This window comes from Fukomys damarensis, unplaced genomic scaffold (assembly GCF_012274545.1).
Source record: "Fukomys damarensis isolate Sample0158 unplaced genomic scaffold, DMR_v1.0_HiC HiC_scaffold_9, whole genome shotgun sequence".
NCBI classification, from domain to species: Eukaryota; Metazoa; Chordata; class Mammalia; order Rodentia; family Bathyergidae; genus Fukomys; species Fukomys damarensis.
Window position 1 is genome coordinate 45,641,977 of NW_022900921.1, and position 25,464 is coordinate 45,667,440.

The 25,464-nt window shown below is 42.0% G+C and overlaps 1 protein-coding gene across 3 annotated transcripts in view; it reads left to right on the plus strand.

The window, feature by feature from the left end:
* Positions 1-25,464, plus strand: part of Slc9a2 (solute carrier family 9 member A2) — an 83,354-nt gene that overhangs the window by 16,573 nt on the left and 41,317 nt on the right. For 2 of the 3 annotated variants that reach the window (XM_010631722.2, XM_010631733.3), the window contains exons 2-3: positions 15,683-16,146; positions 22,974-23,224. In XM_010631722.2, the coding sequence (XP_010630024.1) occupies positions 15,739-16,146; positions 22,974-23,224 (659 nt within the window). In that variant the 5' untranslated portion in view covers positions 15,683-15,738. Of the gene's footprint in view, positions 1-14,728; positions 14,825-15,682; positions 16,147-22,973; positions 23,225-25,464 lie in introns of those variants that run through there. The other variant, XM_010631725.3, reaches the window with a different exon arrangement.

Genomic DNA, 25,464 nt, shown 5'->3' on the forward strand with positions numbered 1-25,464 from the left:
GATCATCACAAGGTCTCAGTTACTCTTCAGAGGAACTCCCCCTAAATCATGCCTGTCCTCCGGGAAGTTTTACCTATATGAGGATATTGTCCATCAAATCCTTTTATGATCAACTCTTTCACCAGCTCCTATTTCTAAAATGACAGGAGAAAAGAAAAGAAGACGGTGTTATCAAGAAGGATATACTCCAGTCATCTGTATGAAAATGGATACACCTCAACACCAATAATATTAAGTGAAATATATCACACAAACAAGCTTAAATATCACATGGTTTCTTTCATATGGGAAACTTGAAATATAAATAAAGAGCAAAATAAACGATAGATAATAAAAAACCAGGAGATACATCTTTTGCAAAAGAGAAGGGAATCAAGAAATGGAGGGAGTTGGAAGAGAAGAGGTAGGAGAGGGGTTAAAAAGGAATGAAGATGTGTCGCATATATGTACTGACCAATGTGAATGTGATCATTACCTACTGCAGACAAGTACTCATAAAACAAAAATAAATAAATAAAACAGGGGACCTATATCCAGGGGGAGATGAAACTCGGGGCAGATGAGCATGTTTGGGCTCGCAGCTGGTCTGGTCTGTGAAAGCTGCTTTCTCCCTACAAATTGAGAGTCCCTGAGCCTGCTCCCCTGACAGCTGCAAACTCCACTCCACTCATGCTGCTGTGAAACATGAGCACAGACTGCTAAATAAGAACCCTCGCAGGTCTGGGCAGCCCATAGGGTGTTTGACCAGTGAGGATCTTATTTCCCATCTGGTTGTGTTGGAAATTCCCCTGGCATCTGTGGATTGCTTCTCTGGGCTTCAGGAAGCACACATTTTGCACCTAGCAGGAAGATATGCAGAGACACTTTGAGAACCACCAGCACCCTTCCTTTTCTATCCTGAATCAGGTCATGGGGTGGGCACGATGAAGCCAGGTCTAATTTCAGGGCTGCCCAAAGGTGTCACATGTCTATTTCCTCTTCAGTGCCTATGGAGCATTTCACAGAGTTCATGCGACACAGACCTGGCATTGTTCCTCCCTTAAATGCTGGGAATCTGATCATCTTGGTGGCTAAAGCTGACATCTTCTGAAATAGAAGGTGGCTCTCACCTCCACCTGCCTGACTTATTGCATTTCTAGCTTCCACAAGGCCAGGAGGACACAGAGGAACCTGAAACATTGTCCTCCAGCAGGAAGCAGGCAGGGTCCTCAACCATGTGATTGGTTTGGGATTGTTTGATTGTGGCAAACAATCCAATATAAAATTCAAAACCATGAGCCCCCTAAATCAAAAGTGGATCATATTAATTACAGGAAGATACAATGCTTATTTACTCATTGGTGAATCATGTTTATTTACCAAAAGGAACAATGTTTGTTGTTTGTTAATTTCTTTGATGTTTTTCCACTGTCTTTGTTAAAATTCTACACTCAGTTTCTTATGTTGCAGAGGGAGGAGTCAGTTTATTTTTGCAGGGCTAGAGTGCCAAAGAACTTGATACCTGTACTATACAGAGTTGCATTTGATCTTTTAAAAAATTCCTGTGAAAATAGCAAGTGTTTGTGCTACCAAGGGAGCCAGCTGTGTGGCACCTAGGAACTGTAATGGTCACGTGCTTGGAAAAGATGCTAGGGAGGTGTTGGGGCTGTGGAAATGCAGTCAGGTCACAAAGTCAGGGCTGCAGCAGTGGCCTTGCTCCTCTTACAGAGTGTCACCATTGGGTACTTGGCAGCACACAGTGGACACCAGGACCTGCCCTGCTGCTCCCTGCCAGGGTCGCTGGGAGCAGGGGTTCAATGCCAGAAGGTTCACCCAGAGCACCCTGTTACTGCTCAAAGCATAACTCTTCCGAGACACCTTGATGTGTGCCAGAAAATAATTCCCTGTTGTAGGAAGGGAGAGCTTGCTCTTTTATTCTATTTGTGATTTCCCTTGGGATCAGAGGATTTTTCCATATCAAGAGGCTGAGTGCAGCACTTTCTCTACGTTGTGGGTGTGTCCTGTGTCATGGGGACTGCATCTTCCATGCGGCAGTGTCTCAAATGGGGTTCTTCCATGCGGCAGTGTCGCTGAAATGGTTCACAGATGACGTGTGTGTGTGTGTGTGTGTGTGTGTGTGTGTGTTCATGTGTGTACTGTGTACTTATGTGTGGTCCTGGGCCACACCCTTCCACACCCACTCACTATGGTTCAAGTCCATGAAGAGTAATTATTAGGTCGCTATTTAAAAACTATGAATATATTAAGGTGTGTTACACTCCTGTACCAATTCCTCAAGACAACTGTAATCATTATGCACTGCCAGCGTGCATTTATAAAAATTAAAATTAAAACAGTAAAATAAAAATTTAAAACACTATGAAATTTCTTGATGTGAATATTAGAAGAATCTCTTCAGCAAAATGTTCTTCGGATTCACTAGACAGAAGCATATTTGTTGGACTCTGCTGCTTGTGGAGAAACAGTCGACTTCTTCTTACCAACAGTCCAGTGAATAGAATCTGCCAAGGCAGTCTGGACCTCAGTCAGGTCCTGCTTCTGCCCTGCCTCAGGGATTGGATGAGGACTCGGCCACCTTCCCTGAAGAGGAGGCTGCCCACACAGCAGTGACCTTCTTCCACCTTCCCTTAGCCAGAGCTTCACTCTGCTTGTTGCCCTGGCCCAGAAGAGGCCTGGCCCCTTAATGGGAAGCAGCTCCCAGCCCTGGGCAGGACAGGGAGAGGAGGGCCCCAGCAGCTGCCCATTTCTATGCTTGTGACTTGAAGCCAGGTAAGGGTGAGCAGAAGGGAAGGTTGCTCTGCTCCAGTCTCCATGGCAGTGTTAGTGTGTCTGATGGTTGAACTTGAGTAGCGCAGGCCTTCCTGGCCATGCCCTGCTGGTTAGAAGGGGTGGGGACTGGGACCAGGCGGCTGCACAGCCAACCCTTTCCTGGACCATGGCACCAGAGTAGCCCCTGCACATCTCTGGCTGATTGAGAGACTGGCAAGGGATAACAACAGTGGGAGTTCCCCATTCTGCTGTTGTTCCAAGATAAGCCAGACAGGAGGATTTAGGGGGGGAACTTCTTAATTTCTAAAGATGAACTCAACCTTTGAAATCACTAGAGGGGCTGAGCAAAGTCATGTCTCTTGCAGACCAGTGTGGCTCCTGCCATGGCCCTGAACAGCTTCTATCCTGGGATTTGTTTGTTTGTTTGTTTGTTTGAGACAGAGTCTCACTATGTAGTTGAGACTGACCTGGAACTCACTATGTAACCCAGGCTGGTCTCGAACTCACAGTGATCCTCCTGCCTCAGCCTCCCAAGTGCTGGGATTACAGGCGTGCAACACCATGCCCTGCTTATCCTGGGATTTTTATGTGACAAGAAACTTTGCTTTTACTATAGACGCTCCTCAATGTACAACGCAGTTCTGTCCTAATAAACCCTTCTTAAGCTAATAATATGCTAAGCCAAATTTCACTGAATAAACCCGACCTGTGGAACCCTAGCTCAGTAACACAGCACACCATAGTTTCCGTTGTTTCTCTTAAAAATTCTGTGGCTGATTGGGACCTGCAGCCCAGGACCATAAAAGATTGATTGTATTTTGCTGCCCAGGAAAAGATCTGAATTCAAAATCCGAAGTCTGGTTTCTATTGAGTGTGGATCACTTTTAGACTATTTTAAAGTTTTAAAAAATCATACTTGGAAACTTTGTAAATGAGACACTGTCTGCATATATGTGTGGGATACTTGTGCATTCAGGACCCACTGGCATTTGTGCAACAGTTAACACTGATCAAAATTAGTACACTCTAAAAAAAAATAGTACATTCTCAGCAAGTAATTATGCTATGAAATGAGAAACAAATAAATAGAAATGGGTGACATACTCTGACCATTCATAAGTGTAAGACTGTTACAGAATATTTAAGGGAACACATACATGTTTTACCCCTAGAAAAAACAGCATAGGAAAAAGTTTCTTGCTAGATAAGCCCTCAGGGACCTACCACGTTAAGTCATGTGTAAGGTAAACCTACAGGTGAATCAGTCATCAATGAAAGTGACAACTTCATTAAAATGAAAGTATTACTTGCAGTTAGTTCCTGACTTACAAATGAGTTCCTTTCTGGAAGAATGATTGTAAATTGGATTAACTTGTAATCCAACAGAGTGGGTCTTATACAGTCTACCCATGAATCTTATACAGCACCCCTGTGAATCTTATGTAGTACACCAGTAAAAGTTCCCAAAGTGAACATTCATAAATCTGGGACTTTTAAAAATATATGTGAGTCAAAGCTATGAATTTAAGTTTTAAGTAAAGTTAAGGAAAATACAGATGATACTGTAGCTACTCCTATGCAGTTTTCCACGGGATGTTGTTTCAGAAAAGTTCACAGAGCTGATATAATGTGTGCATGGTGTGATAGATTGACATATCATGTTGATGTACTACATCTGCATATTTCCTGTCCTTTGACATTTTACTGTGAGTGTTTGTTAAAAGTACTTGTTTTACCCTTTTGAACCGCAGGTGTTTCTCAGGTCTGGCTTCCTCTTTTTGAAAGCCTGTGTCTTACACATGTTACATCAACACACACAGAGTGACAGTGGAAAGCCTGGGTTCACATTGTTTTAGCGAATCAGCGGGGATTTGGGGTTACACCATGTAGCGGCCATGCCTCCAGCAGCACCCTCTTCTCTGCCTGTTTAGCATTGTTTGTGCAGTTAGGTCAATATTTCATTTTGCTTTGCCATCATTACTTTATAATAATGATAAAAATGAAAGTGAAGTTTGCTTACATCCTGATATAACATACGTAGCATACAACAGACCATCTTACCCATTTTAAGTATACAATTTCATGGCACTAAGCACATTCTCAGTGTTGTGCAGCCTTTACCATGTGTCTCTAAGATTCTGTCATTTTCCTAAAGTGATGCTCTGTCCCCATTAAACACTAACTTCCTAGTTGCCCCCTACCCATAGTGACTGTATTCTACTTTGTGTCTCTATGTGAACTAGTCTATTCTAGGTGCTGCCTACAAACACACTCACTCCATAGCATTTGTTCTTTTGTGCCTAGCCAAAGTGATTGTAAGGAAGAATAGTACTGTTCTTCCACCTTAATTGACAGAAAGGTCAATATCATCTAGAGTCATAAAAGCATAAACCTTCAGCACGATAAGGTATAAATCACTTGACTATACATTCTGTTGGGAACTAAAACAAAATCAAAGATTAAAGAAAACAGAAAAAGTTAGAACTAGATATGTGAGGCTTGGGATAAAATGTGAGGTATGAGATCTTATCTTGCAGCCTTTGGAACTTTAATTTACAAAATGCACATCTGGCACAGTTTCACTGGGTGCATCTTTTTAGGGTTGGCATCTGGTCCCTAAAGGAGACCAAGAAGATTAAAGGAAGATTAAGAGCTTTATATCTATTGCCATTTTTGCCTGAATAAAAACTGGTGTTTCTTTTTTCTCTTAAACCTCTGACATTGAATATGTGGATTTTTTTTTCTCATACTACCACCAATTTTCCAGTTTTCTGGAAGCTACTTGCGTGACCTCCCAGTGAGTTCTGATGCTGGTGACCTGGAGTTGTTCCTCTTTAGACTTCATATGTCTGACCAAAAGGCTATCTGTTGGAGTTCGTCTGATCTCCCTTTTAGGCTTATAATTTGCTATGATAACTCATGAAACTTGGGGAAATGCTTTTTGTTTCCTGGTCTATTGTAAAAAATAAAATGAACAACTAGACAGAAAGATACACAGGGCGAGGGTAAGTAAGAGTACAGAATTTTCTCGGCTTCTGTGATCCAACATCTTCAGGTATTCACCAAGCTAGGAGTGCTATTAAACTCTTTATTCAGGGTTCCAATGGAGGCTCCATTTACACAGGAAATTGATTAAATCATTGGCCCCTAGCTCTTCCTCCCTTTCCAGAGTTCTCTCCTTTTCCTCATATACTGGTCTTTGTGGCCAGCCCCATCCCGAAAGCTACCTAGGGGTCCTGCCCACCAGTCATCTCGTGGACATGTGGAAGGCACTCATGACTCTAGATTCCAAGCATCTTGAAACTTGGGAACTAAAGACCAAGACCAAATACTATATGAGAAGATGATTCTGTCATTCTAATTACACAGGCAATTAAAGGAGCTGGGGGCAGAGTCCAAATCTGAATTTATTATGTCACAAAGTACTATTACAGCTGAGACAGTGGGGATTCACAGGTGAATCCAGTTTGCCCTCAGCCAAGTGTAACAGACCCTCAAATGGACCTGTGAATTAACCTCCTTTGATCTGAAAATGAACAACCTTAATCTCTGTGGGGTATTTGAGAGCTGCATTTGGAATCAGTTGGGCTTTTTGTAGAAGCCCTTTATAAGATCCAGGGAGTTCCTTTTTGTTCCTAGTTTGCTGAGAGTATTTAGCAGGAAGTTAAGTTTGTCAAATGCAATTTATGTATCTGTTGATATAATCTTGTAATTCTTCTTCTATAGCCTATTTATATGATGGATTATGTCAAAGATTTTTGGTTAGTAAGCCAACCTTGTATCCCTGAATGAACCATCGTGTGATCATGGTGTATAATTCATTTTACATATAGTTGAATTCTTTGCTAATATTCTCATGAGAATTTTCACATCTATTAATGATGGATGTTAGTCTTTTGTTTGTGTTCCTGTGTTGTCTTTGCCTGGTTTTAGAATTAGGGTAACATTGGGTTTGTGAAATTAAATGTGAAGTGTTCCCTGATCTCCCATTTTCTGAAGGAAGTTGCATAAAATCAGTGCTATTTTGTAAAATTAAGCAGCAAAATCAGCTGGGCCTAGAGATTTTTTTGAGGGGGTTTTAAAATAATAACTTTATTGAGATATAATTAAATAAACTGACCCCTCAATATCTGAGAAGGATGGGTTCCAAGATGCCCATGGAAACCAAAACTCACAGAAACTTATATCATTTCTACAAAATAGTATAATATTTGCAAATAACCTACACATATTTTCCTGTGTACCTTAAATCACCTACAGATTATTTAATACCTACTGCAATGTAAATACTGCTATGTAAATAGTTGTTATACTGTATTATTTATTGAGTAATGACAAGAAAAAAGTGTACATTCTCACTTCACAGTATTCTGTGATAGGTTTGTGTGTTTTGAGAGCCAACTGTATCTTAAAAGTCACTCTGTAAAAGTATATAATTTAGTGATTTTTAAAATAATTTTACTTTTAAAGTTTTTTGTTAGTTGTAGGGTTAGGCAAATGCTCTCTCCATATTGGGATATTTGGTGACTTGTGGAAGTTTGCATTCTTGGAAGAAATGGTCCATTTGTGCTACAATGTCAGGTGTGTGTGCAGACTTGATCACAGCATTTTCTTAGCAGCACTTTGATAGCCCTTTGTAGTCATGGCCCGGAGTCATTCCCAATATTGGTATTTTGTGTCTTCTGTTCCTTCTCAGTCAGGGATTTATCATGCGCTGGTCCGTGCCTGGCAAAGTGGGGAGGGCAGGCCCATTGCCAGACAGTGAACACAGAATCCCTCCTCCTCTGCTTCCTTCCTTGGGTCCCAGGTCTCCGATAAGACTGAAATACAGATGCCCTGCTAAATCTTTCAGGGTGAGAACACAGTTCCTGCTGTGACATTTGGCTGGAGTTGAGCAGTTATTTTGCAAACTTTTCTTCTTTGGTAGGTACACAGTTTCCTAGCCCCTGACTGGAGGGAGAAAGCAGGCCATTGGCGAAGCTTTTGTTGGCTTTGCCTGTGAGCACTTCCAGGATATTGGCTGAGTTAGCTTCCTGTCTCAGAATATGAGGAGCAAAGGAGGAGATCATGAGGATGCATTACTATGTTGCTCTTCAGATATGGAGGCCTAATTATCTGCTAGTCAGTCCACCTTCTCTTTACACTTTCCAGCGTCTTCTTGTGTTTGTTTTATGAAGAATGTCTACATTTAGGCTTTTTAGAAGCACTGCCTGAGAAGAATAGAAAATGGATATCTATGCCATCTTTTTGCAAGTAAAAGTATGTTTTTTTTTCTTTTCGACCTTAGTCTTCTCACTCTCCTCCCCTGTTTTATTTTTGCACAGAATTTACAAAGGTGAATGTAGGCAGACCCATCTTCTATCTCAATATTGTTTATATTTGTCCCTGATGATAATCAATCAACTGCTGGGGAGCAAGATGATTATAGCATAGGATTACTGGTTTTGTAGATTTTTAAAAATGTTAAACTCTTTGACCTTTAAGGAATTTTCCACATTTGTGGAAATAAACAAAGAAACTTTATATTTCCATATGTTGGTTATGGCTTTTTATCTACCAGCTCCAATAATGCTGGTTGAATTATGTTTTCCTTCCCTGTTGTTATACAGCTTCTGATTTTATATGACCTCATTGTACCTCTGCACAGCATGATCTGACTTACTGTTTCGGCCCTGTGGTTCATTATGGGTGTCATTAAAAAAAAAGCGTAGCAATGGGTTGGACAAGTTTGACCTTAGACTCTTTAAGATGAGATGGCCCTTCAACCATATTGTATAGAAATAGCCTGCTATTTCTTCCGAGTAAACCTGCTATCCATTTAAATTCTGTGACATTTTTCAAGGGGATTCTGATTGGCATTTTCTGTCTTGATTTTTTTTCCCCTGACATTTTATTTTTTTATTTTTCTCCATCTTAGTGAATAACCTTGCTTGCTCTACTCCCAGTTGTTTAGATTCACCCTTGATCATGTGCTCCATATTTGTCATGCAAGGCACATTTTGTTAGAGCAGCGGTCACAGCACACCCCTCATCCAACCTCTGCCCTCAGCCACCACACCTACGTGGCAGCCACCACAGCCCTTTCCTGGGTCTTGGTGATGGAGCCCTGGTTGGGCTACCTGTTTCCTTTCTCCCACAGAACCAGGATCCCCCTTTACCACGGAGAGTCTGGCTGTGACCTACCTCTGCTCAAAAGCCCGACTGACTCCTGTGGCTCTCAGAACACACCCAAAGTCCTTTCCTTGGCCATGGCTCTGTGTAATCTAGCGTGTTCCAGTTCTATTCTCACTTTCTACCAAAGCTCCCGGTTCTCTGAGCTCCAGCAAAAGCAGCCTCCTTCCTGGTTCAGGGAGCTCCCAACTCAGGGTCTCTATCTTTGTTTTTTCTTTCCCTGTGCTGGAAAGTTCTTTCTATCATGTTTCACTCTTTTACTTCCTTCAGAAGTTTGTGCAAGTGTCATCCATCAAAGAGGCTTTCTCTGTTGGCAGTGTCATCAAATATCAGTGGAAAGGGGCTTTAGCTCTCTCTGCCTTTCTTTGCTCTCATCACCATCTGCTCCTCTGTGTTTATTGGCTGATGAATTTAGTTTTTGTTTCCCACCACTAGACTGAAGCCTTTGGAATACAGCCTTTGTGTAATTCCCTGCCATGTCCTCAGGGCCTGGGGTGGTACACAGTACATGACAGTACCTCAATAAACACGCATTGAATGAAACAAAAATGACTGCATGAGGTTGGCCATTTTTATCAACTCCAGTTTCCCTGTGATATACAATACCACAATAAATAGTTCTGGTATGTGAAGCTTTTCAGATTTTTTAATTAGATAAGCATGCCACCTTCAAACACCATAGCTGCTTTTGGTTACCCGCACTTACAGGTGATGTGCCAATAGTCCCATCCTGGCATCAAGCCTTCCTTGTGCTGAGTGGCTCTTCCTTAAGAGTCTCAGCTGTTCTTAAATGTTTTAGCTTCATGTTCACAGACAAGTTGTTTATCTTCACTGAGTAACCACATCCATTTGGTATAATCCTTCCCTTGGGCAGCCTTGATCCCCTTATTTCTGAATTCCAATCTCTGATCTCTCATCTCTTGGGAGGAATTTCTCCCTGTTGTCCCACCCATGTGTAGAGATGAGGTGGCCTGAGACTTCTTTACTAGCCCCTGTTTGCCCAGTACAGTTGGCTGTCAGACCATGGACAGAGTAGCCTCACCTGAACTACTTCCCCTTCTCTAGTAGTTATTATGTCTCCTCCTTTATAACATTTATGGAGTTCTATCATGTATCATAGTCTTTTATGGTCCCTTGTTATTTCCTTTACTCGATATTAATGCCCCAAAGGGTCCATTCGTGATCCAGCTAAGACCCTCAGAGCCAGGTCCAAACAAGGTACTTGATAAATATGCAGTTAAGTGCTATCTATATTCACATCTTTCCCTCGTCCATTGCCATGGGTGATAGAGTGCTCTTCAGGTTTTCTTTTTCTTTAAAAGTGGCCATTCCCTTTGAAAAAGTTAAATACCATTCCAGTTCTGCTTTGGAATTATGCAACAAGTTTTTAGTGTTTTACTTTTATTTTAATTATTTTATTAATTATAAACCAATAATTTATTTTATTTTTTATATTTATTTTATTATACTTATTTTATATTTATTTTATTACTTGTAAACCAATAAGCAGAACATTTAAAAAAATCTCTACATTTATAACTCTATTATTTTGGTAGTGTAATTGTCAAATATTAGTCCCAGCATAGGATTAAATGTTAAGACAAATTTATACTTGCATGTTAATGCTTTTTGATATAGATCAGCTAATCCTGCTTTATTTACTGAACTCCATTTTACGTATTATGCATTTGCTTATATCTTACTTATTTGCATTATTTACTCGATATGATTCTTTTTGCAGAAATGAAATGTTATTCAATCTTTGTCTACTTGAGTTTTACAGGGTGACAGCAGTATGTTGGTCTATCTGATTAAAATGCTGCTTCTTATCATTTTCTCCGTGTTTTTCTCTGGCTGCCTGTTTACTACAGTTCTATTTTTTTTAATGTAACTATTTGGTTGCTATGTGAATTGAGACTCCTAAAAATCAGTATTTTTAAGCTTGGATGGACTTGTCTGTTTTTCCTAATAATTAAAAAATAAGTTTAATATAGTCTGTGCATATTTCTTTGATTTTTTCCCAGCTAGATAGGCACTTCACAATATGCTTGACTTTAAGTGCAAGGTTTCCTAGAGTGAGCTGGGCCAAGTAGCTGTGGTCACTGCCTGGTGCTTATTTGTTACTTGGTACCCGCGGGTACTTGCCCTGTACTTAACCTGAGCTTTGCAAATATTTGTTGATCCAATCGGTGCCATTATTTTTGTCTTCAAGCCTTTTTAAAATGTAGAGCCAAATAATGAAATAAAATCTAGAACATCAACTACAGAATTTGTGTTTGTCTTTCACTGGGAGCTGGGCCTTCTGTCCTGAGGGCTTCTTCTCCACCCTCCTCTGGTCCTTTCCCCTCCCCTTTTGTGCCAATAATGACTGTGGGTTTTTGGTTCTGAGTTTTTGTTGTAGCTCAAACTTTGTGTTTTCTCGTGGTGGCAGATTCTGATTCTGATTTTTACATTGTTGCTCTTCCTTAGGTCCTGCTATCTGCTGTCCTCTGTTGTTTCTCCCTTTTCTTCTGTCCCAGATTTGTCAAATAGGTCATTGTGGGTAGAATGAGAAAATATACCGAATTCATAGTGGTAGCGGCAGCATAGTGCTTAGATAAATGTAGATCTTTGGCTCTAATAGTTAATTTAAACATGTATGCAGACAGAAATGAAAATGGATTTACCCTAAGAGAGGAAAATCTTCATTCTCTATTTTATATAATCCTGCTATCCTTCCCACTAAGTGAAATCTATTGTCATTAAGATAAGATAATAAGTCCTTAAAACACTCATTCTGACAGACTTTTACATGCTGCTAATAAAAATTGAATGACACAAGGTACAATGTCCCAAACACTATAAACAGTAATTAGCAGGAAATGCAGAGAGTAGAATAAACCAGAAGTTGGTACCATTATATTTCAGGGCCCAACTATGGGCTATGGGTTGCTCGCTGTGCTCTGTGGCTAAGAGGGCTTCTCCATTTCCAAGTAATTAAAATCCAATCTAAAGACTATTCTGTGACATATGAAATTGTATGGGATTCTAATTTCTATGTACATGAATCAGATCTCACTGAAGCATGACTATACTTACTGATTTTATTACTCTCTGTTTCTGCTTTGGAAACAGTAAAGAAACAGTAAGATGTGTCCTGAAAGCTGAAGATATTTACTGTCTGAATCTTCCCAGACAAACGTTGGCCAAGATGTGGGCTGCACAGTAGAATGTACCCACAGTAGCTTATGTTCAGCCTGGTAGAAACCAGAAAATAGTTCATTTGATTTTTTTTCCCCCCAATAACTCATGCCTATCTTGATAATATCATATAGGATCATGGCTTCTGTTGGAGGTGATTTCCTCTTCGAGAAATACTTGGGGGGGTCCCTGAGCGCATGTATGTTTGTGATTAGTGACTTTTTTGTTTTAACTGTGAATACTGACATTAAGAATCTTTTTTTGTTTGTTCATTTTCACTGATTACCTTGTTGATAAGAGTCATTCCATTGCAGCAGGTCAGGGAGTATAGAAATTCATACTCAAGACCTTGGGCAGAGCCACTGTGCGTGAGCAAATTGTCCTGCCTCTGTTTTCCACAGAGCAGGGGACAGGGACCACCCTTTGCTTATCTCTTCTTGCCAAGGAACAAAACTGGGAGGGTTCACTGACAAAAGTCCTAGTTCAAGAAAGGTGTAAGGCGGAGCATAGCTGCAATCTCAGCACTGTTTGAGGCCAAGCCAGGTAGATTGAAAATCCAAGCCCAGCCCAGCCTAGGTTAATTTAATAACTTAGTGAGATCCCACATAAAAGTATAAAATGTAAAAAGGGCTGAGGATGGAGCTCTGTGCAAAGGCCCTGGGTTCAATACCCAGTACAAGAGAAAAGAGCGAGAGAGAAAAGGAGAGGGAGCAGTAGAGGGAGAGAGAAAGGGAGGGAGATGAATTTTGAATGATCTTAGCCTTCATAAAAAGGGGAACAGATTTTTAAAACAGACACATAATTTCTTGAACTAATGCACTCACTGGGTTTGCGGCTGTTCTTTCTGTGGTTTCTCCTGGTCCTGGCTCCTTTTCCACCTCTCTTCGGCACGCCTCCTGCACCCTCTGTCCCAGAGGCCTCTTTTGTCCTGCTGGCTGCTGGCCAGGCTCAGGTGCCTGAAGGCCGATGTGTGGCAAGCTGTGGCCTCTGAGATGCAGGAAGCAGGCTGTGTCCCCTGCTTTCTCCCGTGCTCTCTCCCCGCTTTCCCATGTTCCACTGTTAGGGATAAGAATGTCCTTGCCATGTGGGGGTGTGGGTAGCACCCCTGGGAGAGCATTGGGTCCCCAGGGCTGGTTTGATCAGAGGAAAGAACAAAGCAAGAAGAGCAAGTGGGAGCATCTGTTCACACCTCGTCTCCAGTTTGCGTCCAGCCTGTCCTGTCCTGTTGCCTCTGCACATTCCTTTAAACTGTTGTCTCTTGCTTTTTCCTGTGAAAGAGGGACACAAAAGTGTACTTGGTGGGATTTGAGACATTGCAGGCACTGCCGTAAATGCTGCACCATGAGCAACTGCCCTCACAATCATCCCAGATCTGTATGGTGCACTGTCCTTGTCCGTGTCCCTGTCTGTGCTTCGCAGATTAGTTTACAAGGTCTGGCCATGTGGGACGCCTGTCCACTGTCACAGGTGGACAGTGGAAGAGGGCAGCTGACTTTCAAGTTCAAGGGCAATGGTCAGAGACCATCAGGCTGGGACCATGTTGTGGGAAGGAGGGGACTACACTTGGATCCCAGGGAGGTTGCTATAAGGATGCTCCTGTCACACAGAAGATGCTGGCTGTAAAAGGGGGTGGGGTGGGGGTGCAGGGGGGATGGCAAAATGCTTTGCAGAGAGCATTTTAATCCTCTATTTATGGGAGAGGGAGGGGTGGCTGGAGGTCCTGGGTGAGAAACAGCTGTGCCCTCACTGCTGCAGCCGAAGGTGTGAAACCTACAGCCACCAACCCTGGAGAGATGACATGACATGATATCCCTCATACAGAGGGTCTTTCTTCTTATTTAGGAATGAATCCTTTAAATCCCTTCAAACTATGAGGGTGTATTGATTGAGCTAAGAAAGTGTTTAGTGTCTGGGCTTTAGTCCTGCTTGTAATAAGGATTTACTTATAAAACATCTGTGATGAGAAGTTTCTAAAGACTTATTCTATCATGTTAGTATCACCATCCTATACTTCAGACACCCGTCAGCCTTAACCCTCTGTTGCTTTCTAACAGAACAGCTCAACTTGGTTAATTTATACTGAAAAGATGCTTATTTTCTCATAGTTTGGGAGGCTAGGAGTCCAAGGACAAGGACCTGGTGTTTGGTGCCTGGTGAGGATTTTCTTATTGAGTCCTGAAAAGGTAGGAGGCAGAAAGGCTGGTGCTGGCAGAAGAGTCTCAGTCTGTCTGTCTGTCTGTCTATCTGTCTGTTTATTTCTATCTATCTATCTATCTATCTATCTATCTATCTATCTATCTATCGATCGATCGATCTATCTATCTATCCATCTATCTCACACTGGGGATTGAACCTAGGACCTTTGCCCTGAGCTACATCTCCACTTCTTTTGAAAATTCTTAATTTTGAGACAGGTGCTCACGCACAACTGGAAGCTTCCCTTGAATGAAACCCTCCTGGCCTCCTTGAGTCATCACTCAACAGCACCACCTCTTAATGACATCACTTTTGAATTTTGGAGGGAATGCATACAAACCACAGAATTCTCACATTCTATTTCATTCTAACAGGGTGACTTCCGTTGCCCTGTAAACAAGGGCTCTCCTCTGGATTAGGTCCCTTTCCACATTGCCCTGAAGTTATCGGTCCACAGTGTTATCTGAGTTAAAGCCATGCCTGGCTCCAGCAGGGATTAGGAGACCAGGTAATTCTCTGTCTCCTCTCCTGGAGGGGTCTGCTTCAATGCCTGTCTGTCTCTTCAGCCTGTGTGGATGCTGTCTCTTCCCCGTCTATGTCCTCCCAGCACATGGCTGGGACCTGGTCCCACTTTGTCTGGTGTCACAGAAGTCACAAATGCATTGCTCCATCACTCCATGGGGACCCTTGGACACTGGGGACCATGGTGTGCTTCTATCATCTACTTGATGCCTCTGGATGAGTTGACTTGGCTGTCTTGGGAAGATCCTGCGTCTCAACAATCACACTTATTTCATATTTCAAATGAAAGAATCTAAAATTAGAAGTAATTAAGTGACACACTTTAATGAGTGCAGGAGATGACAGTAATAATCCAAACAATGACTGGCCCAGCTGCCTTGGTAAGACCCTGGAAGTCTTTGAACCTTGGTTGTCACTTAAATTTTTAATAAGTATGAAAATTATTCCCTTGTTAATTCCTTAAGGTTTTTGTAAGAATGAAATGAAATGTTACATCTGAAAATATTTTGGAAATCATAGTTATTTCAAATATGAAGCTGTGTTGTTTTATTCTATTTCCATAGCACCAAAATTTAAGAAAATCTTCATAGAGGTATAGAAAATAAAAGCAGTGCTTTGTAGATATTGTGTATCTGTAGCTTCTCAGTGTAATTTACATACCAATTTGTGCCTGATCTTCACTGTATGGACGTACATAAGTAAATGTGGACTGCTTTGTCACCTGAAAAGCTAATTATAATGGTTGAGGAGATTTTGTAATTGGACCCCTTGGTTCTGTCTGAGAGAACCAATGTCCCTTCTTTACAGTTCCTGTGTAACCTGAATTCTATTGCTTCTCTCACAGGCTTTCATCTCTATCACAAGCTGCCCACCATTGTGCCCGAGAGTTGTCTGCTCATCATGGTTGGACTCCTGCTGGGTGGGATTATCTTTGGTGTGGATGAGAAATCTCCACCAGCCATGAAAACTGATGTCTTTTTCCTGTACCTCCTGCCCCCCATTGTGCTGGATGCCGGCTACTTCATGCCCACTCGCCCATTCTTTGAGAACTTTGGCACCATTTTCTGGTATGCTGTGGTGGGAACACTCTGGAATTCCATTGGCATTGGGGTGTCTTTGTTTGGCATCTGCCAGATCGAAGCCTTTGGCCTCCGAGACATCACCCTGCTGCAGAACCTGCTCTTTGGCAGCCTGATCTCTGCCGTAGACCCTGTGGCTGTGTTGGCTGTCTTTGAGAACATTCACGTCAATGAGCAGCTTTACATCCTGGTCTTTGGAGAATCCCTGCTGAATGATGCAGTGACAGTGGTGAGTGACATGTTCTCTGTGCACCTGTGGGACACATAGGACCACCAATTGGTGTCTTAGAAGGGTCCCTCCAAGAACAGAGAGTGAAAAACCCAACCACATTCACATGCTGTGGATACATGTGAATACAACATGCTGTGACAGCAGGCACAGAAGGTGTTGCCCACATAATGAGCCTGCCCTCGATTCTTCAGTGAACACCAGCTGGGATCACCTCATCCTGTTCAGCTCTGACACTGTCTACCTAGAGGTAGTGTCAGATCCCACAGCTAAGGGCTCAGTCTCATGATTGTCCCTGTTGTGCCAACCCCAAACCCAGATCATTTCACCTGTCTCTTTGATCTGCAGGCCATATGTTAGCTTTCCCATAGCTGCATCCTTGATAGAGAAGCCCTTGACCTAGAAAAGCATCTCCTTCATTTACTGGTTCAATATAAGGATAGTAGAAAGGACTCAGATGAAGAAAAGCATCCTAAGAAGCACAAAGGAAAGGGCAGGGAGCTTCAAGGCACCTCTGGGAGTCCAGCTACCAAATCCTCTCTGAACCCTGACCTTTGGAGGATTTCGGGAGGTGTCATTACATGGGCGACTGATCATATCATTGACCAGTGGCGATTAACTTGACCTTCGATCCCTCTTCCCCTTCCCAGAGGCTGAGGCTGAATGTCCCAAATCTGAGCCCTGCCTTGGTGAGCTCCTCCCATCCCAAAGCTACATTGGGCTGCTAGCCAGCAACTGTTAGTGTACACCTGCCCTTTTCAAGATTCCAAGGATTTTAGAAGTTGTATTCTAGGAAGCAGAGGGCAGATCAAATGTCCACTTCATAATATCACAGCTCCTCACTTGCTCTAATATTCTGAGGTTGCTGTCCTGAAGTTCTTCATGCATTTCTTTATTAATTTCTTACTTTTATTTACTATCATACAACCAGCCCTTGGTTTCCCTTTTGCTCTGGGCCCTAGGAAGGTCTCTGGCTGGTCTCTTCTTACCTGGCTCTAGTTGTGAGGGAAGAGCTTGACCTTGATATGATCTGTAATGATGCCCAGTCTCCATATTTTCAAAAGAGCTGGTCTTTGATGATGATGTAAAAGACATCAGAATCCAGAGGTCCTTGTGAGAAGTAATGCTGTCAGTACACAAGGGGTAATCAAAAGACACAATGAATGTCTGAATTTTAGAAAATAACTTATTTCAATAAAGGCACACATTGCCAAGAACAATGGGATAAATTAGGCAAAACTAGGGTGAGTTTTTTACTATTTCAAGGGGAATTAATAGCAATGTAACCCTTACTGTATTCAAGTTTTTAGAAAATTTGAGCATTCAAATTTTGTGTTTTGTGATTACATATCCTATGATGTATGTAGTATCTTGTGAAATGCTAATACCTACTAAGTGTCCTTCTGTCCTTCTTCATCCCTGGATGGTTTATTATATTAATGATACCAGAGAGGTGTTTTTTTTTTGTTATTATGTAATCATTTCCTATTACTACTCAATTTATACTTTTTTTTTTTTTTTTTTTTTTTTTTTTTTTTTTTTTTGGTACCAGGGATCAATTTGGGGCTTTGCACTTGCGAGGCAGGTGGCAGAACCACTGAGCCAAATCCCCTGCCCAGCTTATACATTTCTGATCTTCATCATTTTCCCATAAGTTGTTGTTTATTTAGAAGACATAGATGATTGTTAATTCTCCCTTAATTGACACATAAGTAGAATCAGCGGCCACTGTAATTTTAATGTTGGCAGAATTTATCTCCACCCTGGCAGTGGTGGAGGGGAGGGCTGAGGAAGCATCTCCTGTTACTCTCCGACCTGCACTCAATGCCCCGTCCCCTGACTGGGGACACTTGGGATTCTGATGTTGTACAATGACAGCCACCAGCCTTGGTGAGTCTTTCTCTTGGACTCAGCTCCTGGTGACAACCTATGAAATAGGTACTCTTCCCGTTCTGCAGATAAGAAAATAGGGGCAGAAGACATTAATTAAAGTGCTTGAGTAAGTTAATTTTTAATATCCCTCCATTAGCTCCTACCATTATGTTATTTTTGCCTCATTTAAGAATTTACATGGAAAGTAACACTATTCTCTGTTAGCCGTGCTCTCCTGTAACAGCAGATTCCTGAACTAAATAAAATATCTCCTCAAAAGACATCCATTAGTTGTATTATACACAGAATAATTTATTGACAGTTTATTGATCATAATTGTTCAAACAACCACTAAAACATATTTTAAGATGGCTAACTTAACTCACTCAAGTAATCAAATCTGCTCCCTATATTCTATTATTTATTGACACTGATTAGTCATTAACCTTCACTCTAAATTTTAACTGCTATTATAGTAAAGATATTTTATAACTCATTCTAACTTCTTCAGGCATCAAATTTTCCATTGTGATTTATGTTTGAAATGTAAATTTTACCCTTGCTGAAGGAGACTGTGGATGTTTAAGTGTGGAATTCTCAGAATGAATCTATTTAGGGTAAAGGGAACTTTCCAAAGAAGTATAATCACCTTCCTGCATTCCTTCTAGGGCAGCCAGTCTGTTTCAGAATGGTGCACCACTTATACCCCATACCAGCCTCTTATATATTTCTCATTCATAGAGCTAAGTGTAGTCCATTCTTTGAGTGTGTCCTGAGTTAGGTCTCAGGAAAAGATCTGGCTCCAGTTCTGTTGAAAGGGCCAAAGGAGGCAGGCAACCCAGAGAAATGCCCTAGGAGTCCTTGGTGTGTATGGCCACAACACCATTTTCTGTGGCTCCATGCATGGAGAGGAGGAGCTGTCCTAGGTTGAGTACGAGCCAAGCTGAGAACCCATATTTCCAGCCCAGTGGGAAAGGGAGGCAAGGTCAGCAAAAGGGCACAGTAGTTTCACGTCCATGGTCAGAGGCTGTGAGTCCCAAGAGCTGCAAAGGTTTCATAGGAAAGAACCTTCCTTGTTAAGTTGCACAGTCAGGGTTGAAAGCTGCTGTCTCTTCAAAACCCAGACTCATAGAGTATTGGTGTGACCAAGTACTTGCCTACCTACTACCAATGAATGTGCGACCCAATGTTTCACTGCATTGGCTGAGTGGTGCACTGAAATGAATATATGTTAGAAATAGAACAACATATAAAAATGTAAAGCTTTGTCTTCTAGTCAGGTAAGGTACCCTTAAAAAGTAGAGGCAGAGATGTTTTATGGAAGGTTCTTGGGTTTATTTATTCAGTCTTATCCTTAGGAGGTTTGAGAAAGTCACAGAACAGGAAAAGCTTTTAAACATGTGGATTGTGATGCCTGCAGCTGAGATGGTGCACGTGGGAGGAGACAGGTGAATCAAGTGAGAATTAATGCTGAAAGGTTAGTCTTCGAGCAAGTAACTCCTTCTCCAGATCAAGATGAATTTTGAGCTAGAAAGGTGAAAGGGAACAAAATCTAGCATAAAAATATCTTAAAGCAAGAGAAATTGATGAGATGCAAATTGCAGGTCAAATGACTTACAGTACTTAGGTTCCCATGGTAATTTCCAGTATCGTACCTAGAATCTGTTAATGCAGGAATCGAGGATTCTAATATATTTTCCAATAAGATATGAAGATTCCCTCCAGTAATCTCTAGTTGTCTATGCTTAACTAGTCTTGGTGAAGGTCCACTGGCTTCTAGACAGAAGCTCAGGTGGGCAGTGACTGTGGGCACCAAACAGTTTTTAACTTTGGGAGATAGGGGAAGTGGACCATCTAGAATTTAATTTTGACTTTGCAAACAGCGAAACAGACCTAAAGCTCATTGAACAAAACTGTGCTGTATGATTCATATGAGAACGAGTAACCTGAATGTGAGTACTGAGAAGAGCTATTCTTATAAGCCACTGTATTTGCATAATTTGCATCTTTGCTGTAAGTGACTTCACTGAATTAGTGCAAATTTTAAATCAAAATTTCAAATATGTAATTCCTTCTAATTATATATATAGTATATTTATATCTGAAGTAATGATTATAAATAGACCTTTTGCCATGTGACAGAATAAAAGGCACTCATCTGTCAAATTAGCCTGTTATGGAATTTTTAGTCCCCCAAATGCACAAGCCCCCTGGGGACATATGAGATAGCCCTTGTACATCATGTATATTTACATATAATACAAATGCATAAATTAGCACTTTGCCACATAGACTCCCTTGGATAAAACCAAAGGATTTCCCTGAGATGAGCTGCCTATGGCCAGTTGTAATTTAGAGACTCTAACCTTGACTCACCCTTGGAATCAGGTTCAGCGGAAACCGGGTTGGGGCGTAGTGGAAAGCTTTCTGATTGTCACGGCAGGGTTCCCACGTGAGTTCTTCCTCTGTCATGGCGTCAGGGCTCAGGCAGGAGACCCAGCAGCCTGGGCTTCTGTCCAGTGTGCTGAAGGCACCAGGCCTGCTGGGCAGCTCTATTGCGATGTTTAAAATAGAATGGCTCTTTGACAGCTTGGGTGGATTGAGTCTCCAGGAGCCTGGTTTTGGAAGGATTGCGAGCTTGTGGCCCTCTGAAGTGCCACTTCTGTGAGCTGAGCCTGAGCTTCCCTTGGGGTCTTGGTTAACCTATGAGATGGAAGGAGTGGGGAAAGGAGAGGAGAAGGAGAGGCTCGCTGGGCTCTGTGCAGGAGGAAAAAGAGGAGGACAAGGAACAGGAGGAGGAGGATCACTAGCTTTGTTGGGGAGATGAGACAGTCACTCTGGAGAGAGCACCAGCTGCACAAGATGGCCCTTCACACAGCACTGATTGGTTTGGGAGCCAATCTGTGTGTTGCAGGGGCTTGGAGGAGAGGAGGCTCTCAAGGGCCAGAGGAATCCAGGAAGGGCTCTTGGAGGGAACGACAGCTTCAGCTTTCCCCCTAAGAAGGTAGATGTTCTCCCTGCATTTCAGGCCTGGGTTTCTGAAATGATGGGAAGGAAATTCCCAGGCTGGAATGGATAAGTACTGTATTTTGAGCAGCAGTGGTGAAACCCTGCCCCACACTTCTCAGGATGATAGAAAGTAGCAAAAGTAAAAGAAAAAGAAAAAGATGTGCTGGGTGCATCAAGACTGTCTGCCCTTGCAAAAGCTAGGTAGCCTACGATTCATCTTGGGACTGGAAACTGGAATGGTAACATTTAAAGGAAGTAAGTCTTGTCAGGGCTGTGATGAGAAAAAAAAAATGTATGGTGCAGACTGGAGGAGGTGAGGGCAAAAGCCGTAGGGACTGGGAACTGAATGTGCAGGTGGACCAGGAGGGGTTGTCAGTGCGGAAACGAAAATGGCCCATTCCAAAATGTGCTGGGAACCCTCTCTCCTTTCTTTCTCCTGAGGTGCTGGTGACTGTCACCCTTGGCTCTGGCCAAATTCAGAGTCAGAGCTGTTTATCACACATCTCCGATCCTCTGCCAGTAAGCACCAGGGTCCTGATGCTGCTCGCCCTCAGCCAGCTCTGATGGAAAGAAGGAAGGGGCTGCTCCCAGGGTGCAGTTTCTTCTTGCTTGGCCTCCAAAACATGCCTTGAGTTAATTCCTCAAAGGTGGAAGTCTCTTCTTTGTTCTCCTCTGATGTCCTTGCTCACTAATAGGTTTCCAAATGCTCCTGAGTGTTACAGTAGTGATTAGGAGAAAGGAAATGCCCACCGTTCACTAGTTTTTCAAAACGAACACATTTGTTATTATATATTAGGCTACATGGAAGATGTAAATCACAGTGAGGTATTGGTTGGCCCCAAGGAATTTTAACTCAGAAGAAAAGATGAGAAATATGCCAGTCCTGTAATGTGGAGGTTATAACAGTAACCACAAGTCATCAGAGAAAGAGGGAGGTGGCCTTTGCCAGGGCTTAGGCTGGTCATAGGAGAAGTCTCACTCACGTGCCCCTGGTTAGGCCTTGAACACCATAACCGGGACAGGAGGCCTGCACTCTACTATTGCACTCTGATGTTGGACATTTGACCTTGAATAGATTAGATTAATTTTGACTTTTTCAGAACTCAAAGGAAGGTGTAGCCCTCATTTCCAGTATCCTTGCCACTTGCCTTTCTCGAAGATCTGAACGCACCCAGAGTTATAAATACCATGGTGAAAAGAGTTGCCTTGGGCTTGTGGAAAATCAAAGCGGTATGGCTTAAAGCAGGTTGGAAGCCTCTTGTCCAGGGCATATGGATGGAGGGCCTCATATTCTCCAACCCTTAGTTAAACCAGGACTGTGTGTAAAGCCAAACAATAGGGTTGTCTCATTACTTTAGAGGCATAAGGTATGTGTGAAATTACAGTATACACACACATATACACACACAATGCTTCTTTGCTTTAAGAAAATCCCATTAGATCTCTTGCCACACCACATGTATGTGTCTGGAGGACACGGAGGTGGAATAGAATGGAGGACTGGGGCAGGAGACTTCATCAGGGGTTCCCTTCCACAGTGCAACTCTACAACAGGATGATGGGACCTTGTAGACCTCCATTCACAGGAGCTCTGGTTACCTATGTAGCTCATGGCTTCCCAAACAATGGTAATTTGAGTAGTATGTGCTGGATGTCAATAAAATATTTTGTAATAGTCTTTCAGGTGCCATCTAGAAAACAGTATTTTAGGAATAAGATAATGACCTTGAAATCTCTGTTACTTTTAGAAAGTTTCACTTTTTAATCAAAGTTTTTTAAGTTTAAAAGTCAGAATGTTAAAGTATAAGCCAAATAACTACATAATGACTGCCACTTGTCATCCAGGTGAGTCCCCAGAAGAAATGTCCTCCTTGGAAAGGAAAAGCCAGATAGTTCTGTTGCACCCTGATGAAAATGGGAACTCACAGTGTTTCTCTCTCCCACAGGTCCTGTACAACTTGTTCAAGTCCTTCTGCCAGATGAAAACCATTGAGACTATCGACGTGTTTGCAGGGATTGCTAATTTCTTTGTTGTAGGAATTGGTGGGGTGCTGATTGGCATCTTCCTGGGCTTCATAGCAGCCTTTACCACACGCTTCACACATAATATTCGTGTGATTGAGCCACTCTTTGTCTTCCTGTACAGCTATTTGTCCTACATAACAGCTGAGATGTTTCATCTCTCTGGCATCATGGCGTAAGTATTTTTTGGCTAAAGGCCTGTGATGTATATGTTCCCCTGAATCATGCATCCTAGCTATGGTATTAAATCGAATACATGATAGGAAAGACTAGGTTGTTTTATTCTAAGAATAACTAAAAAGAGATTACCTTTGTGATAAAGAACAAACTATCAAATTTATGGCAAATATGATTTGGTGCTAAGATAAAAACTATCTAAAAGTTACCTCTTGAGTTTCCCAAGAAATGTGACAATAGACTGTTGGGTGGCTCTTGTTCAGACACCAGAATTTGATGGGCCTCTATCTAATCACTGTGTCTCATGTGGGAAGCCGTAAAATATTCCAACAAAGTTACATCACCCACATTCCTCGAAGAGTTCTGGGTTAGCTTATCAATATCCATTTGAACAGTCTTACTGACAGAAATATTGTATTCAATAGATAAGTCTTCGGATAATAGCTTAAAGTCATTCGAAGCCGAAGTCAGTAATGAGAAGTGATTATGTAACCTTAGTCTAGTATTTTTTTAAGCTATTGAGCTCTGATTATAAAGCAGGAAATGATTATTTATTCATTAAAGACACAATTAGTGTGTCATTTACTGACTAACCTGTAGAAATTCTCAAAAGGTATCTCAAATGATCTCTACGAGTAGGCTTTCCCAAACAAGCCTGTTACATTACGGCCACCCTCAGTATAGGGTCAGTGAGAAATCCTTTAGTAATGAATAATGGAATACATAGTTCTTATTGTGTTACACTGTCAGATATTTATCTGCAGCTTCTGCACCCAAGGCTGTATCCTGGGACCTGCTAAACATACAATAGAGTTTTACTGCTGGAAATGTAGGCATCATTCTTTCTGAAATGTACTCTCCCAGATGGATTTAGGTGATGCTCTGAAGAAAGGCTATGGTTTCTTGTTTTCCACCTCACATCAGCTGTTTTATATCAGAAGCAGATGAGGGTCATGGTGGAGGCAGTGAGAGGCTCCTCACAAGAGTGGAGGTCATTGTCAGGAAAGCCACAGCTTAGAACCTGGTGGTTTTCAGTTTCCCAGAGAACCTAAATTAAGCAGCATTTTAATCCAGTGTGACCCAGTAATGAAATGTTCTGTGTCTTCCTGGTTGCTATTCATATCACTTGTATGGCTTCCAGCTTCCTTGCTTCTCTGAGAGCCGCGTCATTGAAAATACATGATCAGCTGGTTCCAAGGTCTTGGAAGGTGTGGGGGCGGCATTAGGTGTCTCATTTCACAGCAAGGCTGTTCTAGAACAGTTTGCATAGGAACCTTGAATTGCCAAGGGGGAGTGTCTTATGTCCTGCTGACCATGTGCATGTGTGAGTGAACTAGAACCCTTACAAAGTAGCTGTGTTCAGCAGTCATTTTCCTGAAGATACACAGTACATGGGGTGTTACTGAAGAGCTAGATGGAGCTGGGATGGGGATGCACCAGAAATGCCTGCTGGAATCTACTGCCTTGGGAGGCCTCTTGTCAAGATAGGGGCCTTGGGTTTACTTGTGCTGTGTTGGGAATTCAGAAATAAGAGACAGAGCCACATATCTTTGATAAACAGCACAGGTGATTCTCTGGTGAAGCTTGTGGGTTAATGCTGAACATAATCTTTATTTCCAACTTCAGTGTGAGCATTTATTTTACAACACAGGGTAAATTCCTTTCTTCCATTTAAGATGATATTGTCATTGTCCAGAGTGTGCCCCAAAATAGTGAATGAGCCTTTCAACGAGACGTTACAGGAGAGGTAAACAAGTTTGCACTCTGAATCACCTTGCACACCCATTATCAGGGAAAGCAGGTGAAGGGACAGATTTGCACTGGCAGGCTGCTCTTCCTCACAAATGGTCCTTGGCTTCCTGTTTCCTGATGTGTGTTAGTTAATCTGCTCCTCAGAGGCTGCCCTTGTGTGATGCTTCTCTGTGATGCAGATGGCTATGTGCATGCCCATGGTGTAACTACTGCACTTGGGACACTGGTCCTAGAAACAGTTTAATGATGCTATTAACTTTGCATGCCCACGTGTGCCTTTTACAGAATTAATATTTTTTCTGGGCTCAAGTTGTACTGAGCTTAGAAATTCTATTTTATTTATTTATTTATTTAACCTGGGATGGAACTCAAGACCTTGTGCTTGTGAGGCAGGCAGGCAGTGGACCCACTGAGCTAAATCCCTGGCAGAAATCCTTATCATACCTCATACTAATTGCATCTTTTTTCTTGCTATTTAAAAACAAA